Genomic DNA, 9,762 nt, shown 5'->3' on the forward strand with positions numbered 1-9,762 from the left:
AACACATACAAGTAACTTGTGAAAGGCTTTGGGGAACAACAAATGTAGGCCAGACTTGAGGGGAAAGGAAAGCATACAGAGGTGAACTTCATATTTACTCTTGCTTTTTCTTTCAGGACATTTGCCAGTTTAGTGTGGCAGAATAGACTCAGAAAGTGGTGGAAAACTCTCAGTGGTGGAATAAACTCAGAAAGTGGCAGTCTTCGACTGGGCTGAGTTCACAGAGGTTGGACCAGACACTTGGGACTTGAGGGTGAAATTCCCAGGTGGGGCATTGAGCCCCAGAATGCACATGCAAACTTCCCTCTAGGCATCTGCCAACTCCTAAGCTGCTCGTTGTGGCGAGACCCCCAAGGGTCTCATCGGAAAGCAATAATGGAGGCTAAGTTACTGAGGAGAGAGCTGAGCAGCCACACGGTCCTAGGGGAGACAGGTTGAGGTTCAAAGCCTCTATGGTTTTTAGTACCAATGCTTATTAGCATCTATTCAAAGAGAAAAACAGTAGACAACAGAAACAGACCCAGGGCTTCCCTGGTGGCGCAGTGGTTAAGAAGCCACCTGCCAATGCAGGGGACACGGGTTCGAGCCCTGGTCCGGGAAGATCCCACATGCCACGGAGCAACTAAGCCCGTGCGCCACAACTACTGAGCCTGCGCTCTAGAGCCCGCGAGCCACAACTACTGAGCCCATGTGCCACAACTACTGAAGCCCGTGCGCCTAGAACCTGAGCTCTGGCAACAAGAGAAGCCACCGCAGTGAGAAGCCCGCGCACCACAAGGAAGAGCAGCCCCGGCTCGCCGCAACTAGAGAAAGCCCACGCGCAGCAATGAAGACCCAACGCAGCCAAAAATAAATAAATTAATTAATTAATTTAAAAAAAAAAAGAAACAGACCTAGACTTGATTCCAATGTTGGAATTACCAGAGACTGAAATAACTATGTTCCCAAAGGAAAAGATGGAGAATTTGAAGAGATCTTTAGGGGACTTCCCTGGTGGTCCACTGGGTAAGACTCCACACTCCCAGTGCAGGGGGCCCAGGTTCGATCCCTGGTCAGGGAACTGAAACCCGCGTGCCGCTACTAAGAGTCCGCATGCCACAACTAAGAAGTCAACAAAGATCCCACGTGCTGCAACTAAGACCTGGCAAAGCCAGAATCAATCAATCAATCAATATTTTCAAAAAAATTTTTAAAAGAGATCTGTAAATTAAAAATTTTAAAGTTCAACAGGAATCTTTAAAAAAATAATCGAATGGAAATTTTAGAACTGGAAAACAGCAGCTGAAATTAACTAGTAGATGCATTTGGTAGTTGATTAGATACTAGAAGTGCTAAGGGAAAAAAAGAGGAACTTTCTTGAAGGAGAAATCTCACAATCTTGTTTTTTTCTTTGCCTGCACCGCACGGCTTGTGGGATGTCAGTTCCCTGACCAGGGATTGAACCCGTGCCACCTGCAATGGAAGCATGGAGCCCTAACCACTGGATGGCCAGGGAATTCCCTCCACAATCTTTTTAGGAAGTTAACTGAGGATATACTTTACCAAAATGAGAGACTTAAAAGAGAGGTTCCAGTTCAGCAGAGCAGTGGAGGGAAATCCCAGGATGGCAGTTTCTAGAGAGCATTTGGTCCAGATTGGGGTCAGAGGATTGAAGTTTCCAAGGAGCTTCAGGACAAAAAGATTCAGTAATGTATCTTGTGATGGAGAGTTTGAAAGAAATTAAGAATGTGACGAAGGCGCTTCCCTGGTGGCACAGTGGTTAAGAATCTGCCTGCCAATGCAGGGGACACGGGTTCGAGCCCTGGTCCGGGAAGATCCCACATGCCGCGGAGCAACTAAGCCCGTGTGCCACAACTACTGAGCCTGCGCTCTAGAGCCCGTGCTCCACAACAAGAGAAGCCACTGCAATGAGAAGCCTGCGCACCTCAACGAAGAGTAGCTCCCGCTCGCCGCAACTAGAGAAAGCCTGCGCGCAGCAACAAGACTCAACACAGCCAAAAATAAATAAATTAAATAAATTAATTAAAAAAAAAGAATGTGATGAAGGAAACAAAAGTAGATAGACATTACAGAAAAAAACAGAAGCTGTTCAAGAAAGGAAATGTAATCACAGGATAACATTTGAGCTCTACAGCAAACAGTAAGTACTTAGACATAAGGTGAGCGCTTTATTGATTGACCTAAAAACTGGTACCATAAAGCTACCATGGGAAGAGAGGGGAAAGGTTGTAAGAGCAGAAAATCAATGTGTAATATATTGCTAACATCTAAAATTGAAAAATTGAGAAACGGTATGTTACTTAGCTGCAGAAGCAACTAGCTGATGAAACATCTACACCTTGTTGCCTCTTGCAGTGGGGAGAGTTAGGACAGGGACAGGGGCTGGTGCTTTTCATTATTCGTCCTTCTGTATTATTTGATTTTGTGTTTTTTTTTAAATAAATTTATTTATTTTTGGCTGCATTGGGTCTTTGTTGCTGCATGTGGGCTTTCTCTAGTTGCGGCGAGCGTGGGCTACTCTTCCTTGCGGTGCGCCGTCTTCTCATTGCGGTGGCTTCTCTTGTTGCGGAGCACGGGCTCTAGGCGCGCAGGCTTCAGTAGTTGTGGCACGTGGGCTCTAGAGCGCAGGCTCAGTAGTTGTGGCGCATGGGCTTAGTTGCTCCGCGGCATGTGGGATCTTCCCGGACCAGGGCTCGAACCCATGTCCCCTGCATTGGCAGGCGGATTCTTAACCACTGCGCCACCAGGGGAGCCCTGATTTTGTTTTTAACTCTGTAACTACGTTATTTTTTTTGTTAAAATAAGAGAAATATACTAGGAAGGAGAGGGACAGACAAACCTACTCTAGTCCTCTCACTTTGCAAAAGCCCTTTTCTGGACTCCATCCCACTAATGGTGAAGTTAACTGAGGATATACTTTACCCATCCAGCTGATGGTAAAGCAACAACCAGACTTCTCCAGCCTTGTCTACATCTACATTTCTTTAGAGCATCTGATACCACTGCCTACTTCTTTTTTCAGAAACACTCTCTTCTCAGGACTTCCCTGGTGGTCCAGTGGTAAAGAATCCACCTTCCAGTGCAGGGGACGTGGGTTCGATCCCTGGTCAGGGAACTAAGATCCCGCATGCCACGGGGCAACTAAGCCCACACGCGTCAACTACTGAGCTCGTGCACCTCAACTAGAGAGCCTGTGCGCCCCAAACTACAGAGCCCACGCACTCTGGAGCCCCCACGCCACAAATAGAGAGAGAAAACCCGCACGCCACAACTAGAGAGAAGCCTGCGCACCGCAACGAAGAGCCCGCGTGCAGCAACTAAGACCCGAGGCAGCCAAAAATGAATAAATAAATAAAATAAATAAAATATTTTAAAAAATTCTTATGGTTTCTCCCACCTGGGGTTTCCTCCTACATTTCTGGCCATTCTTTGTCTTCTTCCTGAATTTTAAATGTTACGAGTTTTGAGGACTCAGTTCTAGGTCCTCTTCATTCTATATTCTCTTGCCTCCAGCTTTCTTGTCCATGCTTATGGCTTTATTTACCACCTTCGCCCGAATTCTCAAAACTGCTTGCAGGCCTTGGATACTGCACAGGCTCTTCAAAGTCAAAATATCCACTATCCCTCCACCAGCATAGACCATCATAGCAAAAGGCCTCACAAGCACCTTAATATCCCCTTCTCCTCCACCTCCCAGTCCTCATATGCAGTTAAGACACGTCCAAACATTTCCAAATCTGTCCACTTATCCTCCATGCCTCTGCCCTGGTCTCAGCCATCACGGGATTACTGGGATAGCCTCCTGCTCTGTCCCCCTGCTTCCGCTCTTGCTCGCATCCAATCCAGTCTCCACACAGTGTCCACAGTAATCTTAAAATACACATTTGAATATCACATTTTACTCTTAAGAGTTACCGTGGAGTCCAAAATCCTCAGTGAGTATGCCAACACACAAGGCTGTGCATCAGCTGTATCCTGCCAACTTTTCACCTTCATCATAAACCACTCCAATCCTTACGCTGTTATCCAGCCACGTGGGCTCCTTCTGCCTGGAAAGTGACCCACGGCCCACCTCTTGATGATCTTACCTCCAAGGGCTCCATGTCAGTGTCCTTCGTAGATCATCACCTCCCCACTCCCAGTTCTGATCACAGCCATAGTTGGTTGTCTACCCTGCCCCCCCGCCCACCCATAGACTAAGCTCCGGGAGGGCAGTGGGCTTATCTGCCCTGCTCACCATCGTGTCCATGATCTTGGGCCCAGATGTTTAACATAAGTTTGTCCAATGAATGTGGGAAAAAGGGACAGGAGACAGGTGTGGCGGGCAGGACAGATGAGATGGCAGGCGGTGCAGACAGACAGAGGCTGCAGTAGGAGGGGTCACAAACCCAACCAACAGACCGATGGGGTCTGAGGGCAGGGCAGCGAGACCCGAGCGGTAGCAGGTGGGACGGTGCGCTCACTGGGCCTCGCCTCCGCAGGGGGCGCTCGTCTCCGGGGCGTGGCCTCGCGCAGCCCCGCCCTCCTCGCCGGCGACCGCCAGGCGGGTGCCTCGCAGCGGCGGCGCTGACATGGCTGCGCTGGTGGAGCCGCTGGGGCTGGAGCGGGGTAAGCGCGCCAGGGGCCCCTGCCCACCCCGCCCCGGCCTGCGTCCCGGAGCCCGGTCCCCTGCCCCTCCTCCGGCAAGGCCCGGGCGGGTGGGCGGGCCCGGCGGGGGTGGGCGGGGCGGGGCGCCGAGAGTCGAGCAGTCGGTGGGTGTGGGAGGGTCCGTGGGCGAGCCGGCCAGAGAGGGGGCGCCCGCTGCACACCCCTGCCTGGGTGTGTATGGGCATCCTGGGGACGCAGGGCGCCCGATTGGCCGCAGTCTCTGCCACGGGCGACTCTGCGGGTGTCCGACTGGGACTCTGCTGTCCTTCCCGGGGTCTGCGCTCGCCCTTACTTGGTCTCTGGCCGCATCTCTCCGTCTTTCTCTGCGTCTTCACGCCTCTGACTCTTGTGTGTCTGTGTGCCCCGCCCCCGCCCCGCAGACGTGTCCCGGGCGGTGGAGCTCCTCGAGCGGCTCCAGCGCAGCGGGGAGCTGCCCCCGCAGAAGTTGCAGGCCCTCCAGCGAGTCCTGCAGAGCCGCTTCTGCTCTGCCATCCGGGAGGTGAGAGCAACGCGGCGCCGAGCACAAGCGGGCGGCCGTGGTCCTCCTCCTGGTCGCCCCGAGCCCGGGGACTACGCCTCCCAGCAGCTACCGGGGCGGCCCTCCTTGGGGTGCCCGCGCTTCAGCTCAGGGGTTCTTTGGGAGCTGTAGTTTCCGCGGCCTCCGGGTTGCGGGGGCGGGGCGGATCCTTGGGTGGGAGGGTCTGGGGGCCTGGACTCCTGAGTTGAAGGGAGGAGGGGTCTGGCGGCTCCCTGATGCTGCTGTGTCCTCGCCAGGTGTATGAGCAACTCTACGACACGCTGGACATCACCGGCAGTGCTGAGATCCGGGCCCACGCCACAGCCAAGGTAGGCGCCCCCCCACCCCATTGCCCATGGTATCCACTGAATCACATGGTCTAGCTCAATATCTACCTAAATGTCAGTCATTCATTCCTGTTTCCTCCTTCATGATTTTTGCCATATCTGTGTACCACCCTTGCTATGATTTATTTATAATGTATTTTAAATAATCTCACATTTTTAGTTTGTGTCGTATAAAGACATCTTTAGCAAAAAAGACATTTTTAGCAACTACAAATGGAAACTAGTACCGAATGCCTGACTAGAAGATAACCAATGAAAACAGTGAACTAGCGTTAAACACTGTAATCTTATTAAACTACAGTTAGATGCTATTTCTTGCTGCATGCTGGAGGCTCTTAGCTCTGTCCAGGCCTTGTTTCTCTCTGTTAAAAAGCGGTATTGACAAGTGTTGAGTATTCAAGACGCATGCACACCAAATGGAGACTTTCTCTTTGACAGTCTGAAGTGTCCAAAGTGACTAAAAGGGATGTACTGTCACTACGGAGTGATCTTGTGTTGAGTTGTGTGGCAGACGCCCCGTGCTTGAGGGAAGCTCTCTGGCCTAAATCCCTCTCCCTGGCGCAGATCCTCCACCCTAGTCCGCATACACATCGTGGAGGGGCCCTCACCTCCTGAGGCTTTCTCTCTCCCAGGCCACGGTGGCCGCCTTCACAGCCAGTGAGGGCCACGCACATCCCAGGGTAGTGGAACTGCCCAAGACGGATGAGGGCCTGGGCTTCAACATCATGGGGGGCAAGGAGCAGAATTCGCCCATCTACATCTCCCGTGTCATCCCTGGAGGCGTGGCTGACCGCCACGGAGGCCTCAAGCGTGGGGACCAGCTGCTGTCAGTGAATGGTGTGGTGAGTGGGGAGCTGAGGCAGGGCTGGCTGGGGTCACAGCCTGCCCAAGGTAGCACAGTCGCTGTTTTTCACATTCAGTCAACACACACTGAGCACTGCCTCTGTGTCTGGCCCTGTGCTGGGCTTTGCTGCAGACCCTGAGAGTAATTGGCCACTGCTTCTACATTCGAGGAGTCCCTCTCTGGTGAGGGAGATAGACCCTGACTGAAACAGTCCTAAACCAAGGAGATAATGAAGAAGCACAAAGCACTGTGAGAGCCCAGATGTGGCACCAGACCAGTGTAGATGAGGGGAGTTTTTGCAGATGAAGGAATATTTGAGTTGGGTTTTGAAGGATGAGTAGGAGCTGGTGGAGAAGAGTGTTACTGGCGGAGGGTGTTGTGGGTAGGGGCTGTGACTCTGCACTCCTACGAGGTGAAGAGAAAGGGCTTGGTTCTGATGAAGGACTGGGGCGTGCCGGTGATTAAAATCACTGGGCTTAGAGTAGATGGAGGCACGACTAGGTAGGTGGTTGGGGTCAGTCATGCAGGGACTAAGTGCCATCCTGAGAAGCTGGGACTTTGTCTCAAGCCTCCTGGGGATCCATGGGAGGGCTGTGAGTAGGGGAAGGATAGGCTCAGCCTGGAGGCATAGAAAGACCCCTTTGGGACTCTGTGGGGGATAGACTGAGGGAAGAGACTGGAGGCCAGAAGGCCAAGGAGGAGGCTAGGGTGAGGTCCAGTGGGGAGAGGATAAGGTCTGAGCTGGGGCCTGGTGGTGGGGACAAAGAAGAGGGAGTCAGGGCAGGAGGGATGGGGCTGGGGATCATCGGGCTGCCGGGAGGGAGGGGATAAAGACGAGTCTGGAGGTCTAGCTCGGTGACTGACTGAGGGCATATGGGGCTTGTCCCTGACATGGGGAACTTGGAAGGTTTGGGGGGAGGACTCTGAGCCAAGAGTGACTCTCTCGTGAGGACATGAGGCCTTGGCATCTTGGGGTTGGTACCAGGGTGGGGGCGGGGTGAGGGTGGTGGGCCCCAGGCCCAGCTGTCTGCACCGCCCCTGCAGAGCGTTGAGGGTGAGCAGCATGAGAAGGCAGTGGAGTTGCTGAAGGCTGCCCAGGGCTCGGTGAAGCTGGTGGTGCGCTATACACCTCGAGTGCTGGAGGAGATGGAGGCCCGCTTTGAGAAGATGCGCTCTGCCCGGCGGCGCCAGCAACATCAGAGCTACTCGTGAGCCCCTTGCCACCACACCCCTGGGGCCTCCACTGCCTCCGGTGTCCCCAGACTCCCAAACCAGGCCAATGATTTCTGAGGCCCTGATTGCCACCTCCAGCCCTGGCTCCTTTCCCTGGGATTCTGACCCTTGACCCAGGCTCTCACTCCAAGCCGTTCTGACTAAATACCTTAGGGACTCCTAGCTCACTCCCATCCCAAGATCGGGAACCTACTCCCTCTGGAACCCTCAGCCCACTTCCCTGGGCTCTTGGCTCTGGAACCCCAGTCCTGGCTCTCTCCCATGCCTCCCCCGGTCCCCTCCCCTGAGCTTGGCTCCCCTCTCTCCACCCTCCTTTTAGGTCCTTGGAGTCTCGAGGCTGAAACCACAGATCTGGACCCTCACCCCCTCCCCTGTACAGTATTTATTGTCACCAGCTCCTTATTTAAAGATCTTTGACCCTCATTGAGTGTCTGTGTCTGTTCTGCATCCGGGGGTTAGAATGTCTGGAGATGTGGGGGAAGGAGAGAAGCTGAGGTCACGACCAGACCCTTTTCAGAGTCTGAGAGCGGAGCTTGAGGCTTTTCCCCAGGTTCGAAGGCAGAGGCTGGCCGGCTTCCTAGCGGCAAGTCCAGGTTGGAGGCTGGGACCCGGTCTGGGTCTGAGCGCTGGGTCATAACTGAAGACAACTCCCCCTACCCTTCAGAGATCCTGAGGGCGGAGGCCAAGCCCCCTTCCTCTGTATCTGGTCTCACAGAGGAGGCCTGAAACGCGCAAAAGTCAGTGGGCAGCCTCTGTGTGGGCGGGGCGGAGCGAACCATTAGCCTAGCCCGCCGGGGGAGCCCTCCCGGCCGCGTAATCGTCTGAGTGGGAGGCGGGGGTGGAGGTGCCACGTGCAGTTCCCGAGGCGGGCGCAAGGGGTGCAGAATAAGGTGCGCTAGCCGACCCGGCATTCACCCCACCTTCCAACCCGAGCGCGTGTCTCCGGGAACTGCCCCCGCCTTAAAATCCATCCTTTACTCCCACCCTCCTGTCCCGTGCGGCGCGAGGGCCGGCGCGCGCCACCGCCGGAATCCGGGGTCGCGACTCGCGTTCCACGCCGCGCGCCACTCGCTCCAGGTGACATCATCCCCCTGCCGGGCTCCGCCTCCCACCCCAGCCGCCGCACGCCGCTTGCCTATTGGCAGTCCCACCTTGAGCCCCGCCTCCCGCTCTCCGCCCGCGAGACCCCTCCCAGGCAGTGCGGAGGCGGGGCTTAGCCGCCGGCCGGCGCAGACACCGCCTCCCATTGGCCATGCGGCCCCGTCTGTCAGTCTTCTGTTAAAGGGGCCACGACCGCCCCGGAGCTGGTTTGCGGGGGGTGGGGGGAGGAGGGAGGAGGAATTTTTTGGCGGGGGAAGGTGGGATTTGGGGGGCGCTGGTGAGCACCCCTGGATCTGACGGCTGCGGCCTCGCGGGGGGAGGCTGAACGGTGAAAGGGGCAGGGGGCTATTTTAGGGGGTAGAGGGCTGTGAGACCGTCAAGGGGGGGGGGGTCCCCAGCGACCAAGCCGGAGCAAGAGACGCGGAGCCCGCGCGAGCGGCGGAGACAGGGCTCCGGAGCCACAGATCCGGGCCCCGGCCGCCGCCAGGGGCCCCGCCCGGTCCCCCCACCCCACCCCACGTCCCTCCTGCAGCCCAGCTCCGCCCGCAGCCGCCGCGGACCAGGTAGGTAAGAGCCCAGCCCGGCCCGCCTGGCAGCGCCCATCCCGGGGACCCGTCGCCGAGCTTCCCCCGCCTCCCTGAGATCCTGGATTCCCTTCTTCATCCCCTGGGACCTCAGAGCCCAGATTTCACAGCCAGACCCCAGAGACTCAGGCGTGCCCCTCCCGGCTCTGAGTCCCCAACCGAACCCTGAAATCCCAGGCGTACTGCCGCCTGCGCCTCCTCCGGGGCCCAGGAGGCTGGATTTCCCAGGTCAGCCCCAGGAAGCCCCTCTGGACCTAGATCCTCCTCCTCGGCCCAGTCCTGGGAGCTCCAGACACCGGCCGCGGCTGTGTCAGACTCCCCCAGCTAGGGCCGGCCGCCCCCCCGTCGCGTCCGCATAGTCCCCCATTCGCGCACCCAGTCTGCCCATCTCTGGTCCTCCGGCTTGAACAGCCGGCCGAGTCCCTCAGTCCCAGCCGGCTCGGCGGCCGCCCTGGACACAGGCCCGTTCTGGAGCTGTCCATGGTCACC

At 56.0% G+C, this 9,762-nt stretch overlaps 1 protein-coding gene across 1 annotated transcript; it reads left to right on the forward strand.

Annotated features, from left to right (window-relative positions):
• The first annotated feature begins 4,403 nt into the window (after positions 1-4,403).
• On the forward strand, positions 4,404-8,011 carry LIN7B (lin-7 homolog B, crumbs cell polarity complex component). Its single transcript, XM_068528161.1, is given in 6 exon segments — positions 4,404-4,608; positions 5,028-5,146; positions 5,422-5,493; positions 6,144-6,353; positions 7,400-7,563; positions 7,908-8,011. Coding segments are annotated over 6 exon segments (792 nt in total). The 3' UTR covers positions 7,930-8,011.
• The last annotated feature ends 1,751 nt before the right edge of the window (positions 8,012-9,762 follow it).

Source organism: Eschrichtius robustus, chromosome 19 (assembly GCF_028021215.1).
Source record: "Eschrichtius robustus isolate mEscRob2 chromosome 19, mEscRob2.pri, whole genome shotgun sequence".
Taxonomy (NCBI): domain Eukaryota; kingdom Metazoa; phylum Chordata; class Mammalia; order Artiodactyla; family Eschrichtiidae; genus Eschrichtius; species Eschrichtius robustus.